Source organism: Medicago truncatula, chromosome 3 (genome assembly GCF_003473485.1).
Source record: "Medicago truncatula cultivar Jemalong A17 chromosome 3, MtrunA17r5.0-ANR, whole genome shotgun sequence".
In the NCBI taxonomy this organism is placed as follows: domain Eukaryota; kingdom Viridiplantae; phylum Streptophyta; class Magnoliopsida; order Fabales; family Fabaceae; genus Medicago; species Medicago truncatula.
In genome coordinates this window covers 2251851-2273789 of record NC_053044.1, presented here as the reverse complement: position 1 = coordinate 2273789, position 21939 = coordinate 2251851, and the positions used below count along the sequence as shown (strand labels likewise).

General features: G+C 34.0%; 2 protein-coding genes across 5 annotated transcripts; both read left to right on the top strand.

Moving 5' to 3' along the window:
- Positions 1 to 34: 34 nt before the first annotated feature.
- On the top strand, positions 35 to 809 carry LOC11422409 (photosystem I reaction center subunit V, chloroplastic). Its single transcript, XM_024778222.2, has one exon. The coding sequence runs from the start codon at positions 102 to 104 to the stop codon at positions 588 to 590; it is 489 nt and encodes a 162-aa protein (XP_024633990.2). The 5' UTR covers positions 35 to 101; the 3' UTR covers positions 591 to 809.
- A 14312-nt stretch (positions 810 to 15121) lies between these two features.
- LOC11422990 (uncharacterized) lies at positions 15122 to 18994 on the top strand. Of its 4 annotated transcripts, none has more exons than XM_013603394.3 (5): positions 15122 to 15496; positions 15825 to 15905; positions 15991 to 16077; positions 16173 to 16223; positions 17884 to 18994. In XM_013603394.3, the coding sequence occupies exons 2-5, from the start codon at positions 15835 to 15837 to the stop codon at positions 18062 to 18064; spliced, it is 390 nt and encodes a 129-aa protein (XP_013458848.1). In that variant the 5' UTR covers positions 15122 to 15496; positions 15825 to 15834; the 3' UTR covers positions 18065 to 18994. The 4 variants fall into 4 exon arrangements, 3 of the variants coding, with proteins under 3 accessions (XP_013458848.1, XP_024635518.1, XP_003598292.2); XM_024779750.1 differs by lacking the exon at positions 15122 to 15496 and adding an exon at positions 15503 to 15741 and having other exon boundaries at positions 16173 to 16218; XM_003598244.3 differs by lacking the exon at positions 15122 to 15496 and adding an exon at positions 15503 to 15741.
- Positions 18995 to 21939: the final 2945 nt, after the last annotated feature.

Genomic DNA, 21939 nt, shown 5'->3' with positions numbered 1-21939 from the left:
ATATTTTCATACTATATGAATATGATCCCATTTCATATATCTACCTACTCTTCCATAATTCACTCATCATAGTAATCTTTCTTCAAACCAAAAAAAAAAATATGGCAGCTTCAGCCTCATCCATGATATCAACTCATGCATTAACAACCACCATTCAAAAACACAAAACTCACAATCTCAAGCCATCAAGCTTATCCTTCCAAGGTTTCAACCCTCTCACAAGGTCAACAAAAGTCAACACATTCACACCAAGCAAAAAGAGATTTTCAAGTCTTGTTGTCAAAGCTGAACTCAACCCTTCACTTGTGATAAGCTTAAGCACTGGTCTTTCATTGTTTTTAGGAAGGTTTGTGTTTTTCAACTTCCAAAGAGAAAATGTAGCCAAACAAGGTTTACCTGAGCAAAATGGTGTGACACACTTTGAAGCTGGTGACAAACGTGCTAAGGAATATGTTAGCTTGCTTAAATCCAATGATCCTGTTGGTTTTAACCTTGTTGATGTTTTGGCTTGGGGTTCTTTAGGTCATATTGTTGCTTACTATATCTTGGCTACTTCTAGCAATGGTTATGATCCTAGTTTCTTTGGTTAATATTTTCTTGTTGTTTGTTTCCTTTATGTTGTTTTAATATCACTTTAATTTATCCATATGTAATGTGATGATGTATAGTTTATTTGTATGAGAGAGATCCAACAAGTTTCACTACCTTGGATTGAATATGCTAATTTTATTAGTTATTGGAACTGCAATTTGATTTGGATAAAAGCTTCTATATGATCAATGGAAAATGAATCTTTTTTCTATATTAAATTCTGTTTAATTTTGTCCTGTTTTTTTTTTGTTATTTTGCTTATTTCTTTTATGTTATATAATAAAATAAATTTAGTTTGATTCATGTTCGCTGTGTATGAAAAATCATATATCGGAATATGTCAACCCTTAAATAAATCTCAATTATTTTAAGAGATTAATATTTGCAATTGTATACTTTATATATCTTAATTTGCCAAAAAAAATATGTTGAGTAGTATTAGAGGATAGTTTACAAATGTTTAGTGTGATAGAAATTTCAAAAATATATTTGAAAAGTTGCAATGCTTAAATAGAGACCATTTAGAGAAAAGATGTATTGTTTTTGTTTGACAATTGAGCAATGTAGTCACTCATGAACAAATTTTGGATATTACATAAAAGAAATAAGCAATTGGTTGAAAAATCACCACCCTGTGTTGCCAAAATCACAAGGCTTCAATGAAATAGGTAGCGAACGTGACGGGTGTGATGCTCAATCGATCATTCCATGCCACAGAGACCGGGAACATAAACTTGACAACAAACACATCGGATTTGAGAAAATTTGATTCTTCGCACGGTTTTCATCCATATCCACAACTTTCAACTGTTTTCTTCTTTGTCGATGGAGAAACTATCTATCTCGGGCATTGGTTTATCAATTTTCAGATACTTCGAGTTCTTCATATCCAAATTAATAGACATAAAATTAAAAAGAAAAATTCTAGTCTAAATGGGATAGAAAAATAATTTAATATCAACAATTCTCCAACAACGATGCTAAAAACTTGATAATCCCTCTGTGCTCGTGATTTTCGGATATCAAACCATTAATTGATTTGCATCGTCAATATTTGAACTCTCAATTTTTATTCGTGGGAAGGGAAAAAAATGAGTAAAAACCCTTGTCGAGACTTTGGATTCGGGGGTTGGTTACGCGAAGGGAAGGTGCTAGCACCCTAAGCGTCTACGGTATTCTGTAGGAACCTCTTACCTAAATTATCTTGTGCTAAATTCATTGCTTATTTGAAAATTATTACCTAAAAATCTAAGTGAAAGAATGGGGGGAGAAGAAGTATATTTTTGGTTATTTTTATTTGATTTGGAAGGATAAAAATCCTCTGCCTACATACCCTTAAAGAAAAGGGATCAAAACCAATGTAGTTCACCTCAAAAATTTCTTTGGCGAGTTAAGTTGATTTTAAGATTTTTGAAAATAGGTTTTAAGAAGAGAAAGGAAGCCTCAAGGCATGAGAGAAAATGAGGTGAGGTTGGTCAAGTTTTAATTAGAAGAAAATCAAGTCTAATATGAATATTAATTCAATTAAGCATTTGATTAAGAAAATAAAGGAAAAGCAACTTGGGTTACAAACCAAGGTTTATTAAGAAAATATTTTTTGAAGTTTTGCACATTTGATTTTTTTGAAAAAAAAAAAAAGATTTTTTAAACTAACAGTAAAACTAGCGTAACGGTGTAACGTCACGAGAAATAAACGTGAAGTGTCGGTGCGTTGTGTTATTACATCAATTCCTAGATACATTCTATGGTCTCAAGAGAAATATAATAGCAAGAAATAAAACGCGCAAAATAAATTACATCAATTTCCTAATTATACACACTAAATAATACCAATAAAATAAAATGACAAAGTTAAACATGCATGAGATGATTCAAATATACTATATCAATAATATAATGAAGGTAAAATAACAAAAACAGTAAATAGACAATCGACACAAAGCAAAATATTTTTGTAAACTTTTGGAGAAATTTTTGTAAGTGAAGGAGTTGCAGAAAGTAAAGACAGAGGCATAATTAATAAAATTGTAATTAATTTTTAAAGAAACAATTGGGCTTAAGCAAAAAAAACGGGTTGGTTCGGGTTACTGGGTTGGACTGGAAAGGGGGCCGGTTCGGTTCAGAAGGAGTATATATATGTTGTGAACCATTTTCTAGTCATTTTTCAAAGTCCCATTCTCTCTCTTCTCTTTATTTCTCACATAAAGCTCTCTCCTCTCTCTAAAAATTCTGGAAAAAAGAGAAGATGATCTTCATCTTCTCCGGCGAGCTTCGCCTCTCCGGCGTGGTGGTTTGCTCGGCCCAACAGGGTGGCGCCGCCGCACCGGAAACACGAAACTTCTCCGTTTTCAAATCTTTTTACATAGTTAGATATCCTTTTTGGTTTTAAACACGAACCCGACCTTATTTTTTCAAAATCAAAGTAAAACTCCCTAGATCTACACTTTAAGATTCGGATTCAAACTCTTTTTTCAAACATTTTCGAAAACCATATCACACCACATGCAGCTTTTAAACGTGAGAAAGGAAAGAAGGATAATGAAATTGTTACCTCTTTGGATCTGTTACGATCTGGAGATAAAACTTATGGAACGAAGGAAAAGCTTTGATCTACTCTCCTTCACCTTCGCTTGATACGAATCTGACTCTGTTTGAGCTTTCTGCTTTGTTGTCTTCGCGTCTTGTTCGGACCGATTGAGTTGTCGTGACTATGAAAACCGAATTCGTGCTTGGGGTTGCTGGAAAGTTTTGTGAAAAGTGTGAAAATTCTATGAAGAACATGTATGAATGTTCATAATATTATTGAGATTGTTCATGATTTTTGTGGTTTTGATTCTGAACTTGGGAAAGAGAAAGGAAATTAGGGTTTGTTGATTGCGGCTATCGATTGGTGACTCTGTGGTTTCTCGGTGTTCTTTTTTTTCTCCCCTTTTCTGTGTTTTGCAGGTTTGATTTTACCTCTGCAAAAACTCAGGAACTGATACGCGTTCCCTTTTTCTCCTCCCCAAGTTACTGATTTTCGGCTCAGCACCAACAAACCCAAGCATCAGCCTTGCCCTATAAATACCTGCAACCCACAAGAACAGAAACACACAGTAGAACACAGGAAACAGGCATAAGAAGCAGAATCGCACAACACAAGAACGGGAGAGAAGAGAAAGCCAGAACACAGGAAACACAGAAAAGGAGAGGAGAAGCCAAAAATCGCACATCACCAAGGAGCAGAGAACCGCAACCGTTCCCAACGCAGATCAGATTGCAACAACGTCCACGACATCGGAGCCGATGCAGAACCAGAGGAGTACCGGCTGTGTCACATCAGCATCATACAACAGTGAACAAAAAGGAACGAACCAAAGGTAATATTTTTCTTTTTCTTAGATCTAGGCTGAAATACAACTGTTGTGGGATTTTTGAGAGTAAAAACGAGAAAAGGAAGAAGAACCGGTTTTAAAAAGTGAATTTTTTTTATAAAAAAAAAAAAAAAAAATTAAGTTCCGGCACGGGGGCGCCGCCCATTTGGGTCGCCTGACCGCCGTGCCGGAACCGAAACCGCCGTCGGTTTTCTTCTTTCTCTCATCGGAGAAGATGAAGAAACATGAGAGAGAAGAGAGAATTTTGGGGGATAAGAGAGAGAAATGGAATGAACAAATGAAGAAATAAACCGGCTACCGCATATATATAGTACCCTGAACCGAACCGGTTTAAGCCCAATTCCCCAACCCGTGAAGCCCAACGCGCGCCTCTGAGCCCGGTTCCCTTTTTAATTCCTGCACCTCCTGTTTACTGCTACACCTCTCACCTTGCGATTGAACCTTTTTCTATTTCTTTCAAGTCTTGCATACATTTTATTTTATCTTTTAGCATTGTAATTATTTTATATTTCCTCATGCATATTTTAGGATTAGATTTATTTATTTTTTTAAGCCATTTATTTTGTTTTATATAGCAAGGGTATTAGAATGTAAATTAGGTTTGAAATGTAAATTATTTTATTTCCGTCATTTACTTTCTCGCAGACCATAGCATGTATAATAGGTTTTTTTGTAATAACTTAGGTGCATATGCATGTGTGCGTGTGTGGGTGTATACTTTATTTTTCTACTTAGATTACTACGTTTTATTTTCTTGCTCCGTTAGTTTTAATTTGGTTTCAACTATTATTCCAAAAAACAACAAAAATATGCAAATAGTTCAAAAATCACAAAAATATTTTCATAAATAAACCTTGATCTTGAATCAAGTGACCGTGTTTTTATCTTTTCTTTCCTTAATCAAATATCAATCAATTTAATCATACTTTGAGTCATTTTCTTTTAATAAAGAACACAAATCCATTCTTATTTTGCCACTTGGCTTTTCATTTTAAAACCTTTTTCAAAACTAATAAAAAAACACAAAACCAATCAAACGTCAATTTCTACCCCGAACTACGAGGTTTTGATCCCTCACGGGTACGTAGGCAGAGGACCATGTCCTTCCAAATCATAAAAAATGTAGATAAATTAGGTCTCACTTTCTTTTTTTCTTTTAATCATCACATTAACTTCTTTTTTCAAAAGCAAGCAAGTTTATAGCACGAAAATTAAATAAAAACCAAGAGGTTCCCGTAGATTACTACGGACATAAAGGGTGCTAACACCTTCCCTTTATGTAACTAACCCCCGAACCCAAAATCTTTTTAAAATGGGGTAGTTTGAACTTTTTTCCCCTTTTCTTAATAAAAATTAAATGTTCAGTCGTGAAATAATTAGTGAGTCAAAAGCTAATCAAATAGCCTTGATCTCCAAAAAATGATGCGACAGGCAGCATCAACACCATTAATATTCACAAATGAGAAATCAGGGTCCTTGAATTTCACTACCACTGGTGTTCCTTTCTGCGAGTCCTTCACAAAAATTATAAAAACATTGTCAATAGATTAAGTGGTCGCATTCCTATTATGCAGCTAGCCAAGAAAAACTATCACATGAATTATAAAAACCACACAATTCACATTATGCATAATCAATTCTATACAGCTTGGTACTTAATTTTGAATTGTCCACCAATTTAATTCAAACTGCACCATAAATTATAGATTAAGACAATGGTCCAAATCATATGAAGCTAAATATATGTGATATTTTTGGCTAGTAACATTACCGTGTGCGCTAAAATTCGAAGTGAAACCTTATTTGTTTCAAGAACATCAGAAACCACCGCTAAGAAAACATGCCATCACATTATCAGCTGCTATGTGAAATGCAGGGGGTGGAAGAAACACTGCTATGTAGCAGCAATAATCTGAAACACCTCTGCTGCACAACATTAGTCCACGGCAGAAAAATTAAGCAAGAAACATGAATGAAGGATACCTCCATGGGTAGTACCAAAGAAGAAGGACATTGCTACTTTTAAATACTTTATGCGTAGAGGGTGTCAAGGGGCGGAAGAAACAACTGCAGTACCGAAACACCTATGTTGCACAATTGATGTCCACAAACTGAAAACCAGCTCTGAATTATGCAGAAAACCACCAGGAATTTGCTCTGAATTATAGGAATTGAGATACCTGAGATCGATAGAAGAAGCAGATGAGAGCGGTTGGGGTGAGAGAGAGGAAAACATGCATAGCAGAGAGAGAGAGAGAGTGATGTTGCTTGCAGTATGTCATGAACCAAGATATTTGTTTTGTTGAAGAAATAAAGCGATGCCGATTTGCTTTGTTCATGAAAATAGGAGATTAGGTGTGAGTATTAGGGTTGTTCATGAAAATAGGAGATTAGATGTGAGCATTAGGGTTAAAACAGTAAAATTATGCAATAGGGTTTAGGTTAAAATTAGGACTTCATGAGCAAGAAACATATATGAAGAAAAATTAAGGAACGATAAGCCTCGGCAGAAAAATTAAGCAAGAAACATGAATGAAGGATACCTCCATGGGTAGTACCAAAGAAGAAGGACATTGCTACTTTTAAATACTTTATGCGTAGAGGGTGTCAAGGGGCGGAAGAAACAACTGCAGTACCGAAACACCTCTGTTGCACAATATCAGTCCACAAACTGAAAACCAGCTCTGAATTATGCAGAAAACCGCTAGGAATTTGCTCTGAAATAAGGAGTAAACTAGAATGTGAAGTGTGTTACACGTTTTTTTTTTTTTTTTGAGAGAAGTGTGTTACACATGTTGAAAAGTGAAAATGCAAAATTGAAGAGTAAAATGAGATCTGTTGAAATTGATTTTATGATATGTCACAACTTACCATACTGTGCTCTTTCAGCCCTATAATGTGAGACTCTCTACATCTGCAATCTGGTAACATAACCAAATAAAATTATACTTAGTCACAACATTGTAAAAAAAAAAAGACTTGCGGTGATTTTATGAAGAGATGTTTCTATTCCTCTCTTTCATGTGAATAAAGAAACTAAACCAGAAAAAGAAATAAGATGAAAAAGAAATTTTAACTTGAGAGAAATGGTTAGGAAAAAAAAAATAAGGAGTGTGTGTTTTGACCATGAGAGTATATGGAATATTGTTCGTTGCTGATAATTTTATGGGTTTCTTGAAGAATTTGGAGTAATTAATATACCAAAAATTAGACTCAAATTTAAAATTTTAAATAAGCATGTGTATTTTTTTTTTTTTAAAGGAATAAGCATGTATTTTGTCAACTTAGCAAAACACATATGCATTTTTCCATTGTGAAGTTCTACCAAAGACCAAAAGTGAAGGAATTTGAAATAATTGAGGTTGAATAAAAAAAATAGCATGAAAATGAACGATCTCCAATAACTAAAATTTAACATACAAAAATTAAATAAATGAGACCCACAAGCTAACAAATAATTCATCATAACTTTGGGACTTCCAAGGGATCCTATCTTGAGTTTTATCACCACATTAGACCAAGAGAAAATACACAAGTGAAATTGATATCCTTCCATCTCACTTATATGTTGTTCAAAATTTATCATTCCATCCAATATAAATTTTTAACTCATACTTGACACATTAACATCTCTTATTCAAATTTGCAACTCTCCTGTTCATAATTACGTGATATAGTCAAATAAGATCAAAGGAAAATACAATATGTTTAAAAAAGTTTGTTGATGATGGTTTCATTACAAGTGGTTTATGTTCCTTTCGTACATGGGAAGGGGGGAAAAAATAGAAGGAAAAACAAAGATACCAAAAAGAAATTTGAATATGAGAGAAGCTAAAGGAAAAAAAAAAAGTATTGTGTGTTTTGTTTGTGGAAGTCTAAGAAAGATTGTGAGTTGTTGATAAATCTATGAGTTTGTTGAAGGAGTTGTAGAATTTTGGATAATCATTTTACCAAAAAAATTAGATTCGATTAAAAAACGCCACATAATTCTAAATATGTAATAAACATGTATTTACCAACCCAACATAACACATCTTCAATTTTCTATTATCATTTCCCACCATTAACCAAAAGAATATATTTTTTTTAACTGATGAGCCTATCACGGCCTCATCCAAAATATATTGAAATCAAAAGTGAGGTACAAAAAGGAGGGGGGACCAAACCAAACCCTCAAAGTAAACTTAGAGAACCTATAATAGGGGAGACCAAGTCTATTATTGACAAGGTCTGCTCTAATATTAACAGGGGGTGAAGACCACCAAGTGAAACCATCAACGGTTAACCCTATGCTGGCTAGCTTATCAGCACAATGATTTCCTTCGCTATACATGTGTGCGATCATACAAGTCAAACCAGTCATCAAATGCAAACAGTTTAGCCATCTATTCTTTATCTGCCAAGGAACTATATTAGGTGACTTGACTGTCAAGTTAGCCAATTTTGAATCGCTTTCAATCCAGAGATGAGTCCATCTTTTCTTAATAGCACATTCAACAACAAAAATCACTCCCATGAGCTCAGCATAAAAAGCATTTTCAATCCTTAAATTAACTGCAAAACAGCCAAGGCTTTCTCAATTTCGGTTTCTGAAAATACCTCCACAAGCTGCTTGACTGGTGGTGCCAAGAGCTGCTCCATCAGTGTTGCACTTGATCCAGTGCAATATTGGGGGGCTCCATATGACTTCAGTGATCTTAGGTGCATTAGGATAATGTGTATTCACTTTGAAAGCCTTTAACACAGTGAAATCTCTAATTGCAGAACCAGTAGCTAACTTGGTAAGGTTGCCAGCTGTAACACCCCGTTTCCCAAAATCAATTAATTAATAAACATGCATCAGAGTAATTCCCAAACGGGCATGTCACACTACATTTTCAAAATTTCTTAAATAGAATATAAAATCTATTTAATAAACATCCTTCAAAATCATCATTAATTTTGCAGCGGAAAATTTGCATCAAAACAACAACATCAACTGTTTAAATCTCCATAATTAAATCTTGGCATAAAAGCCTTATCAACATAAATTCAACAACCATAGGGCTACGTCAGCAATATTCAAAAATTGATACATAGGAATGAAAAACAATAAGAAAATCCCATCTCGTACGTATCAGAGCCCTAGACACTTTAAGCCACCACTCCTACTAATCTTCAAATACCTGCAAGTTACCCATACGAAGGGTAACATTTCCAAGCAGAAGGGGTGAGATTTCTCAAACAATAATAATAAGCATAAAATTCATCAATTACAATTAACAACATAGACATCATCATATACACTCAATAATTCTTCTTCTTAACATCCCCTTAGTGCTCATGAATAGAAGACAACTTAACATAACCCTCATCAAGTACATTTAATAACTCATAGGTAACATCATGTAATATCATAACAACCTCACATTCAACACTATAGAAGATCATCATAACCTCGTCATACTCATCAACATAGACCACGTAAGAGTACACCACCTCTCATAGACAACAACAAAGTAAGAGTACACCACCTCTTAGAAAAACGATAAAGTAAGAGTACACCACCTCTTATAAAACGACAAGTAAGAGTACACCACCTCTTATAAAAACGACAAGTAAGAGTACACCACCTCTTATAAAGACGACACGTAAGAGTACACCACCTCTTATAGAAACATCTAACCTGATCAATCACCAACAACGGATACAACTACGACTTCAACAACAACACCAACGATGATAACAACATCGACAATTTGCATAACTTACTTATGACTCATTCGGCAACGTACAACCCAGCACGCTTACAATTTAAACCAACATTCACATCTTAATTAAGATCCAACAACAACACTAGTAACACATAATATGACAATACCAAATGATAATCAACACTACTTAAACATCATACATAATGCATTGGCAAATTCATCATAATACTAAAACCCTCAACCATCTTATATCAGACTTACTGAACATCAACAATATTTTAATAAACTTTCATTCCTAACCCAAGGATCAACTCACAACATGGGTTAAATACTCTTAAACACCTTAATTGAACTCATAGTACTTCTAGTTTTAAGGGTTGGAATTATCCCATAAGTTTTGGATTAACTTAGAAACGGTTTTGCTGAATTTTCATAAAATTTCACTAAGACCTCCTTGGAGTATTTTCATCATATCTCAAAAACTAAAAATCATTTTCGAGTCAAACCAAAGCCATTGGAAAGCTAACAAAATTATCTACAACTTTCATGTCAGAGAGCTACTCGCCCCGGCGAGTAACTCCACTCGCCATGGCGAGTTATGACAGGTAGCTCTCGGGAAAACTCTATTTTTCACCCCAAAATTCCAATTTTGACTTCCCTATGCCCAAATTTGATCCAAAAACTTGTCTAACCATTTCTATACATGTTAAGGCACTCAGAACCATATAAAACATGACCCAAAACATTAATTTACAAAATCACACTTTTCATAAAAGTTCTCAAGAACAACAAAAGTTCACTTCAAGCTCTATGGTTAAGATTACCCAAGGTTTCAATCATCAAAACAACATCTCATAACAAAAACAACAACAATCAGAAGTGAATTCATCAACAACAACATTATACTTCACCAATTTTGAGCAAAAACATAAGTATGCATATATACATAACTTGAGCATGTAAATTCATCATCAACAACTACAATGTTAAACCCTTTTTCAGAATTATACAACCCATCTTTAGAGAAAGCTAGTCCCAATTTTTCCCAATTCAATCCCCAAAATTGTTTACAACATCGCTATATGATTATATCTATGATCAGTACACAATCTCTCATCTTTATCATGGTTTCTACACTTTCAATTCAAAATCTAATGATCAAAACCTAACCCCAAATCCCAAATTTAACCGACACCCTTATGTTAAATCAAAATCAGAAGTTATATAATTTATAATTATTGAGAGTTAGTCTCACCCTTACCTTAGATTGATGAACAAAGCTCTACACGATCTTCTCTTGGATACTCTTGGCTCCCTCTTGGTTTTTCTCCCAAAAACTGCTTCCACGTGAAAATATTTCTGACTGACTGACAGTTTCCCAACTTCTCCCCTATTCTTAACTTCCCCAATTATAACACTTAACTCCTACTTAATTCCTTTAATTAAAATATAACCCCCAAAACTCCAATTATTCTAAATTCCCACTTATTCTATTAAATAGTAACATAACTTATTTAATAAAATATAACACACCACATAATAATATAAAATCATATATATAAAAAAAAGACTTGAAATCGACCAATAATAATTAAATAAAATTGGGGCGTTACAACTCTCCCCAACTTAAGAATTTTCGTCCTCGAAAATATACCTCTAATCAAGCGATCCTTCGTGCATCGTCTGCGTACCAGTCAAAGCAAAAACCTTCCCACCAGTCTGGGCCTTCTTAGGCTTCTTGCACTGCGAACTAATATGACCTTCTTCATTACAGTTATAGCAAACTACATCATTATGACTGCAATCTACCTCAGTATGACCCTTTTCACCGCAACGGAATGTTGGAACAAAATGTGTTTCACAATAAACCTTAATGAGTTTTGATGATAACAAGGTATTAAAAATTGTCAATTGGTTATTGCTAATAATTGTTCAAGTGTACAGGACCATAGGCAAAGTTAATCAATTTCAATAGGTCTTGGAAGAACAATAGAGAGCAAAGGAATCTAAAGCATCTGAAGAAAACTGCGTCTGAAGCTATGAAGTGGTTCTTAAGTAACAAGTGCCTCTGAAGTAATGACGTCATCAGAAGCAGAAGTTCATCAGAAGCATAAGTCCATCAGAAGCAAGATTTCATCAGAAGCTATATCATCACCAGAAGCTACAGTTGATCAGTATATTTAAACTAAAGTTTCAAAGGAGTTGTTTTTCGTTTTAACCTCGTCTAAGAGAACGAAGGATTAAAAGGGAGGTACCAACGTTCATTTGAAAAGCACTAGGTGTTTGTCCTTCATTGAAGAGTTGACAAAGTACAAGTGTACAACTACTACCTCCACTACTCTGTTTTTGTCTATGCTACAAGACAAGACAACAGCTCTGCCTGCATAAATGTTCCTTCAAGATAGGAATGAATTTGAAGTTGATCCTTCATAGGACTACACCCAAATCAGGCAAAAGATTACTGGTGGATGATCAAAGGAACTCAACGACTCTTTAGACGTGCTAAAAATCTCAACGTCTCTCTACTCACCACTATATAAAGGAGTGAAGACTTGAAGATTGGCAAGAGACATCAACACAAGTTAAAAGCGCCAAAACTCTGCCAAATTTGATTCTAAAAAGCACTTTGAATTTCTGCACTGATTTGATATATCTTAGAAATTCTTAAGTCTAGAGTCTTTATTGCATTGTATTGTGAACACCACTAATTGTATATCAAGTGTTCAAAGTCAAACAATTTTCTGTGTAATTCTGTTTGATTAGAAGTCTCTCGCCTGCGTGCTTGAGCATTAGAAGACTCTTGCTTTAGTGCTTGAGCATTGGAAGTCTCTCGCCTGCGTGCTTGAGCATTTGAGAAGTCTCATACTTGAGAGTATTGAGCAGTTGTAATCTGTGTGATTATTTCTTAGTGGAAATCTCCTTGGAAATACAAGGGGGACTGGACTACTTCCGGTTTGTGGAAGGAACCATGATAATTGCTTGTGTCTCTCTTCCTTTTTCTCTGCTCTGTTTTCATTCCGCTGCATATCTGATTCTGAACATCACATCAGAAGCACTCTCAACCAGCTTTTGAAGTGATACTAGAAGCACATCATTCCGCTGCATATATGTTTTCTCTTCCCTCTTGGGCCTCCTCTCGTCATTCAACCTAAGTTCACCCGGGGTACTGTACGGCTTAGAACGATTCTTATCCTTATTCCTCCGCTCACTCATCACCTTATAATGAGCTTTGGTATCATCCTCATAAATCCTAAAGCTACTCACCAACTCAGAAAAGTTTCTAATCTTCTGATAACCAATGGCCCGCTTAATATCAGCACGCAGACCATTCTCGAACTTTATGCACTTAGAGAACTCAGCAGTCTCAACGGTGTAATGTGGATAAAACTTAGCAAGCTCCACAAACTTTGCAGCATATTCTGTTACTGACATATCACCCTGTTTCAGCTCCAGAAATTCTATTTCTTTCTTACCTCTGACATCTTCCGGGAAGTACCTACTCAGGAACTCTCTCCTGAACACAGCCCAAGTTACCGCAGCTCCATCCAGCTCCAGCACAGGCAACAAACTTATCCACCAGTCATCAACCTCTTCCGCTAACATGTGCGTTCCAAACCGCACCTTTTGCACCTCTGAACACTGCATTACCCTGAAAATTCTTTCAATCTCCTTAAGCCACTTCTGGGCGCCATCAGGATCATACCTCCCTTTAAATGTTGGTGGTTGATTCCTCAAGAAAGTCTCCAACATCCTAGTTCCATCATTACCAGCATCAACTTTCGGTTGCTGTTGAACAGCTTGAGCTACAGCCTAAAGCGCAGCAACAAGAGCAGCATCACTATTACCAGTCATCTCAAGGTTCTACATAAGAAACAACAACTCAGAACAATCAACAAGAACAACATTAGAGTTAACACTCTATCCTAGGTGGCTCAACACGACTCTACTACTTGGCCGGACGACTCTACTACTCTCACTTTCATTAAGTTTACTATTGCATCACTTTCAATTGTTTTTTTTTTTTTTGCAGTTTTAATCCTAACCCCAAATTTTCCTTCAAAAAATGTTGATGTGTCAGATTTTCAGATGAGGTGTCCAAAAACACGCTTACGTGGCAAATCATACATGGAAAAACAATTATTTTATTATTCAAAAATACATATAAATCAATTAAATGATAGAAAACAATTAAAAATATAAATGTACATAATTAAAAAAATAAAATAAACCTCAACGGTATATCAAAACCCAAAATTGTTAACATTCCTTCATATCTTCATCCATTTATAATCCATCTTCTCAATAGTTCATTATCATCCCTAAAATCAAACACCATGGTAGGTAGATCCATTTACAATTCATCATCCCTCCTTCATCATACCAACACCATCGTTCACCACCACCATCATCATCATCGCCACCAAACATCATTATTGGTAGATCCATGTTTATTACCATCATTAACCAAATATGGGTTTAAATCAAAACATAACACATAAACACGACAACCCATGAAACAAATAGATATGTCTCCTTCACTCCAATCAATTTTGTGAAAGAAAAACAAAGAAACTTACAGTCTCATTCACTCTTGTCAAATTAACATGATAGTCCATGGCTTCGTGAAAGAAAAAAAAAAGAAACGAAGGTGAAAGAGAGATCTAGAAGTGGTGCAGGTTACTTGAGTTACATTGGGCAAATATAGAGATGAGATTTTCGTATTTGGGTTGAAGCAGCACATTTTCCTTCTTTCATTTCAGATTTCGGATTTTATTATTTATAAATTTAGGGTTTTGATTGAATTGGAAATAGGGTTTTGTGTGTTTGTGATCTATGGTGAAAGAGAGATGTGTTGATATGTGATGATTTTTGGGTATGAGTTCTATCCTAGATTGAAGATGAAGAGACCAATGAAGAAGATGAATATTTTTGGGTTTTTAGTTTTATTTTTGGAATCCCATAATTTATTTAACTTGATCTTTTAATTGACCATGAAATGTTTTTTTTTTTTTTTAATTTCTGAAATATTTTAATTATTTTTCAATTAAAAAATTTGATTTGATGATATGTTAATGTCATTTTCCATGTTGGAAATGCCACCTAAGTGTTTTTTGTCCACGTAATTTAAAAATAAGACAAATCAACTTTCTTTTAGGGGAAAATGGGGGTTAGGACTAAAACTACAAAAAAACATATGTCGGATATTTAATTATTTTTATAAAAAATTGTGTACATATCTTGGTATATTGTTTTTTTAGAAAAGACTTATTTGAGCTTATGCAAATAAATAAACTTTGTATTATTTATAAGACTAATTTGAGCTTATGTCAAAATAGCTTATGCAAGAAGTAATGTATAGCTCCAAATTTTTGATTGGTTAATGTGTTTAAATTGAGATTTATTAGAAATGGGGGATAAGTTATGATGATTTAAAAGAAAATAAATACAATATAATTAAAAAAATAAAGGTGAAATTAAACTTTTTTGGGTACCCACCCCTACCTACTCTCACTAAATATCAACCACTTCCTTCTCATTTGTCATTTCTTTCTGTCCATCGCCGTCTCCAATTTCTCTAGTTTTTTCTCCAAAAGCTTCTCATCATCTCTCTCACCGTTAGCTTCCCTACAGATCCCTATGCCATGTACGCCCTCCTCCCTTATTCACCATTCAAAGTATCAGTCTATTAGACATGCGATCCACTCATCCTCCCCAATCCAAATCACCTAAGAGCTGAGATGAACAAATCACCCGAGTTCTACAAATCCTATCAAACATGAGCTGAGATCTACAAATCCTCAGCGTTCATGAAGATTCACAATCCACAAATTATCGCCGGTAAGCATCGATTCTTTTTTAGACAGAGTTGTCAAAAAACAAATATTTCTCAATCCCTAATTTCTCTAAATTAAATTACCTCACTACACAATCTTTAATTTTCTTGTAAATATCACGTTACTACAACGGATATAGTGTAAATATCCCTAATCTATCTTTATAAATATCACAAATCTATACTTTCCCAAACCCTCTCTTTCCGTGAAAACAATTCACCTTCTATTTTCGATGAACACTTACAATCCGTAAGTATAGTTTAAATTACCTTTATTGATTTATTTTTTTTATATTTTTTCTTTTCTAACACACACACGATTCTTTCTTGCAGTTCACCGGTTATGTTTGATCTTCCTCGATATCTCTTCATCACTGTTGCAGTGGGTGATGATTCCCATTACACGCTTCAAATGTATTTTTTTACTTTATATTCCCCCTCCTTTATCTTTTTAATTTTACTTTATCAAAAATTGATTTTTAATTTTTACGATGTGTAGTGAAAGAACTGGAAATAGATATAAGGTCGTAAACTTCCAAAGTGTATTTCGTTACGTGGTGAATGGCAAGTTGGTGCTTAAGAAAAGGTAAATTAATTTATATATTATTTCTTTCATTTTTGAAAGGAAAAGAAAAGAAAGAAAGAAAGAAAAACTGATTGAATTCTTGTTTAACCTTGCAGGAATGGTAATGGGAAAGACATTGGTGTGGAGAGTATAGTGCTGAAGGAAAAGTAACGATAATGCAGCTTCTAATAGGAGTTTTGTTTTCACTATATTATTTGTTTTTGTTTTTTAAGATACTGATATGAGTCTTGTCTTCCTGCGCAAATTTGCCCGTTAGACAAACTCTTTTATGATTTGTTTTCTTATGGATTTTTTCCATTTAATGCTATAAATTTTAATTTTGGACTTAATTGTGGTTAATTTAAAAGGCATACCTTTGAAATCTTGATGAACATGATCTCTTTCCCCAAATAGTTTGGGCTCATGTTGATCTCTTTTCTTGGTTTGGCATTTTTTTAGTTATTGCAATATGATCTCTTATGATGTGCTCGTTCTCCTCTTGCCAATAATAATGAATTATTATTAGTCATGAATACGGCATTAATTTTGATGAGCCACAATTGTTGCAATTTCAGTTTATGTGGTGTCTGTGTTTGGTAGAGCTAGTAGACTTTTTGTTTACCCTTATGAATTTGTTGCTGCAATACAATAGTAATGATTTGGAGTGTTGCCATTTTGCTTTTTCTTCAGATTCTAGTAAGTTGATATTTTATTACACAATTTGAATATTAGTAAAAAATTTAGGTAGCTTTACCAAGTTTTTTTAATATTGAAAAATGCTAGTTACAGCGATTTCACGAATGGATCGCAAACGGTCTGACACATATTTTGCTGGACCCCGCTTGCAATATTTAACTCAATTAATTCAATTTCTTTTTCTTTTTAAGATCTAAATCCTTCGAACTTTTATTTAGGTTTAAATTTATACCTATCATAATCATAATCTTATTTTTCTTACTAAAGCTTGTTTCGTCAAGCAATTTCATACCTTAATTTTAACTAAAGCTTGTTTCGTCAAGCAATCTCATACCTTAATTTTAACCTAATATTTTTCCTCTATCATACAAGCATTAAATCATCACTCTAAATTCAAAATCTAAATTTCCCTCCCACAACAATTGCACTCTGCCGATGCATGTACCCAAAGGCATATTAATATCTTCTCCCCTCATTTCACCGTTTCCAATATTTAACTTGACTTTTCATACGTTTTCTTCTTTCCAATGCAATATATGACAGTACATGCAAGTATTGTTGATGTAATTTGAGGATTAGATTCTATTTCTATTTGATGCATCAAATGTAGTTTCTTTTTGAATAAACTAATGAAAATTTTATTGAAATAAGGAGTAAACTAGAATGTGAAGTGTGTTAAACGTTTTTTTTTTTTTTGAGAGAAGTGTGTTACACATGTTGAAAAGTGAAAATGCAAAATTGAAGAGTAAAATGAGATCTGTTGAAATTGATTTTATGATATGTCACAACTTACCATACTGTGCTCTTTGAGCCATATAATCTTTGATTAAACTACATATATGTCAGTTTAATTTTACTCTTAGTTAATCCCTTATTTGTCTCCATTTCATGCTAAAGAAGTATGGTTAGATTATTTTCTTTGGGGTTGATATTATTCATGTTTTTTTTATCTGAAAAGTAAAAATTCTATTCCATTTTTAATAAAATATTTATGAGTAGCTTCTTAATGATTTGAAGTGCTCTTTTGTTCGACTTGATCAATTGAACATCAACAGTTTTTTCCTCCAAGCAGTTGTGATGGCCACAAATCTGCTGGTGTGGGATACCTGACATATTGTTTATTGGTAACAGGTGTAGGTTTTGGCGTGATTTCAGTTACATATGGAGCTGGGAATGTGGCTTGAAGATCCGGAAGAAAGGGGATGACCGAAACAGCAGGTCCTTGCTTATTTATTCAAATATTGATTATAGATGTTTCATAGAAGCCTATGCATGTAGAGAAGGTCCTGAAAGACCTTTAATGACTCATTAGATTTTACTTTAGCTTATTATTATAATTAGAATTCCTACTGTGTATAAGCTTGGCCTTTTTTTGACTTCTAACAATAATGGAGCATGATGGAATATTTGTTGTAGGAATAAGACAGAAAATAAGCCCCATTAACAACACCGATGAAAAGATTAATTAAGCAAAGGATAACAAAATATATTGTTTTTTAATTACGTTGAGGATACTAAGTGTCACCTTTTCTGCTACTACAACTTCTTTTGATTCACTATTGTCATATGATTAGTAGAAAACACTAGCAATTGAAAGTTAGTCAATTGATACACAACTAATTAATTGTTAGTTTTTACTCTTATTGTAATTTGTTTGTTTTCATTAATGTTGCATTTCGCCGGAATTGCAAGAGCGTGCGTGGCTTTAATTAGATTCTTATCTTATGCATTCTGTCATTTAATTTCTTTCTATATTAGCGTTATTCTCTTCATACTATGAGATCATTAATTTTCAAAACTCAGGTTATACAAAGTAAAATAAAACTGTAACCAAATGCTTATGCTTATTAGATATAAATATGAAGAAATTGAATTGAAGTATAGTCTGTCTCGAGGAACATATTATAAGATGACATTGCCAATGTTTCACGAACTTGCTATGAAAAGGACATATTTTAGATAACAAAGTCGAAGATAACGATCTTCAACTTAACTTTAATCTGCAATTTCTCAGCAAAAAAAACTCTAATCCGTCATTTTTCAGCTCTGCGATCAATAGGAACATTGTAAGATTGAGTCATTATAACTATTTTCATTATATTTAAGATTGAACCTTAAATTATTTGCTTACATCAGACCTGTTAAATATTCTAGCAAAGTCAATACTTGAAACTAACAAGACAAGAGGATCATGCTTGATGTTTTAGCCCCATAAGAGATGTAGCTTGCAAAAAAAAAAAAACATAGTTCAGGTGGTAGTATAAGTTAATAAAAGGCTTAATTGCACTTTTGGACCCCTATCTTTCCAAAAGTTGCGGTTATGGACCCCTAACTAATTTAAATACAAAACAGCCCCCTATGTTTTGATTCTTTTGCAGTTTTGGACCCCCAAGGCAAAAATAAAAAATAAAAAATTTGACACGTGGCACCTAGCTTAGGGTGCCACGTCAGCGTTGACCGAGCCAACAATAAATTGGGGGTCCAAAACTTCCAAACAATCAAAACATAGGGGGCTGTTTTGTATTTAAATTAGTTAGGGGTCCATAACCGCAACTTTTGAAAAGATAGGGGTCCAAAAATGCAATTAAGCCTTAATAAAAAAGAAAAAGATTGTGTTAATTCTGTCACTATTGTAAGTAAGTAGATGCTTTATTCTTCTTCTTCTATTCTATTGTTTATTACTAAGATTTAAGTGGATGATATGTTTATAGCAAATGCACAAGTATGAATGCTTTGCTGCACAATGAATATGATAAATAATATTAGCAGATTTGATTCTAGAAAAACAATTACTTATAAAGAGAATTAGTTACTGTTTTTGCAATTCTTTCTTTGGGATTATGGTTAATTGTTGTCTATTTTTTTAGTAAGTTGTTGTCTATTTTTATTGAAGAAAATGATGAGTCATGTATAATTTGGTGGAAATAGTTGATATGCCTTTTGAAGTTCTTCCGACTGCTCCATCATTCCAAATGGTGCTTCCACTCTCTTTCTTCCCACAATGTTTTACCACACAATTGTTAAGGAGTTGACAACCTCTGATGTTGTTTTTGGCAATTTGGTAAGATATATATTTAATTGGTTTTGTGGAAGATGTCTTGCAGAAGCTGTCTTGGTTTGGTTTTTGTCAGACTGCATTGCCTGCTGACGAAGCAGAATTAACTGTCGTGGATTACTTGGGTTGTAGTTGAAAATGTGATTTCAAATTCAGTCGCGTAAAGGTTATGTCGTGCACTCTTTTTGGTCAGTGGCTACAACTTTGCAATTCACGTAGGTTCGTTGAAGGTGCAACAATTAGTCTTGGTGTGACAGATGCTGGTAACAATAAGATCATATATCCTATGGCTCCTCGAATGTTGGTCCTTCGTACAAAATTGTGTTCACCAACCAGTACTGGTGCAACTGAACCTATTTATCAAGTTGAGCAAAACTTTTGGACGGATTGAGGATGTTATTTTGCTATTTTTTTATTTTATGATACTGCTTTTTCTGGACATGTAATCCAGTTCATGTGATCCTCCAATCCACCAAACAACCAACCAATTAGAGACAAGCACAACTACGATACTGTACCATGCAATTAGCCAATCAGATTTAGAGGGTTTGCAATTGCAAGCAACTATGATACTCCATGTGACCATGTCTCCCAAATCAAAACTTCTTTCTCTTCTCATAACCCAAACTCCATCTCTCCCTCCCTCCCTCTACTCGCATCACCATCGCCGGCCACCACCACCTCACCACCGTAACCCACCATCACCATCGTCCTCCTCACCGCCACCCTTGCTGATTCTCAATCGCAGGTCATCACTTCGACAGTCGCAGGTAACTCTTTCTTCTTCACTGGTCTCTCTCTCTCTGAATCCATCTTTCACTGTTCTATTTCAATGGCTTCTAATAGCTTCATTGTTGGATTTCACAGTATTCTCATATGGGTCTTTCATTACATGAAGATTTCAAATTATTAGAGTAGCTGATGTAATGGTAATCAAAGTTTTACTGTAATATATGTACTTTACTTTTCCTATTTCACCTTTGATTTTAGGGTTTTATTTTACATTTTTTTATCGCTTTTCATTGATCACAGGAAATCGAAGTTGTAATGTTTCAATTAAGATGGAAATCGGTAGAAGGAGATAGGTGCTGGTATAGTGACGTTCTTGAAGCATAAGTTTACTGGTAAAGTGAAGCTTCTTATGAGGCAATCGAAAACCCTTAAGATTTGTGCTAATCATCTCAGTATTTGTTGTGATTTTGATATTTGTGATTGATTTTAGTGATTTTGTGCGTCTGTTTTGATTTTGGTATTAAACCTATCCATTCCCAATCTTATGGTTTACCTGTTGTTCCTTCCATTTGTTGTGAATTGAGTCGTGATCAAGTATCTGGAAGATTGTGTTTGAGTCTTAAAGCCAATGGAAAACTTCGTTGAAAAATTGGTACTTGATTTCTGATCGTTACATGTTTAATGTTAATTGTGATTCTATAGTGGCTTTTGGAATTGGACCCACTCTGAATGTGCCTCCTCTGAATTCAAAACAGGGTGCTTTGTGTTCTACCACAATTTAAACATAGATTAAGCATGATAATATTGCTAAGTACTCTTCATATATCTCATAAAGTTATATAAGCTCTTTTTAAGTTTTTATTTTTATTTTTTATATTGGTTGGTTTTTGTATTTTATGGCCAGCCACTGTATGTGATTTTGTAAATAAAATATATGAATGATAATATATAGGACCAAAAGTTACTTACAACTTGGGAGTGAAAATGAAAAAAGAATGCTTATTAGATACTTTTATGATAAAGAAAGAATATTTTTATAGATGGTTGGTTAATCTTATCACTTTGGTTTTTAGTGTCATATTGTGTGTCCAAATTGGTTTGGTTTTGTGTATGATAAATGGAGTAAAAAGAAAAGAAGGTGATGAATGGATTTCATGGTCTCATACCTTTTATGAGTGGATGAATGAGTAGATTTTTGGTCAAATTTGTTTCTTTGTTGGTGTATACAAATGAAAAAACTATTTGATTAAATGAAGTTAATTAAAGCTTATTATATATTACTATTTGATTTGCCGAGCTTATTGAGAAGGAAGAGGAGGATTTTGAACAATTAGCGAAAAACTTTGAAAATGCTTCACCTCTTGAAATAATGGACAGGGCGCTTGAGAAATTTGGCAATG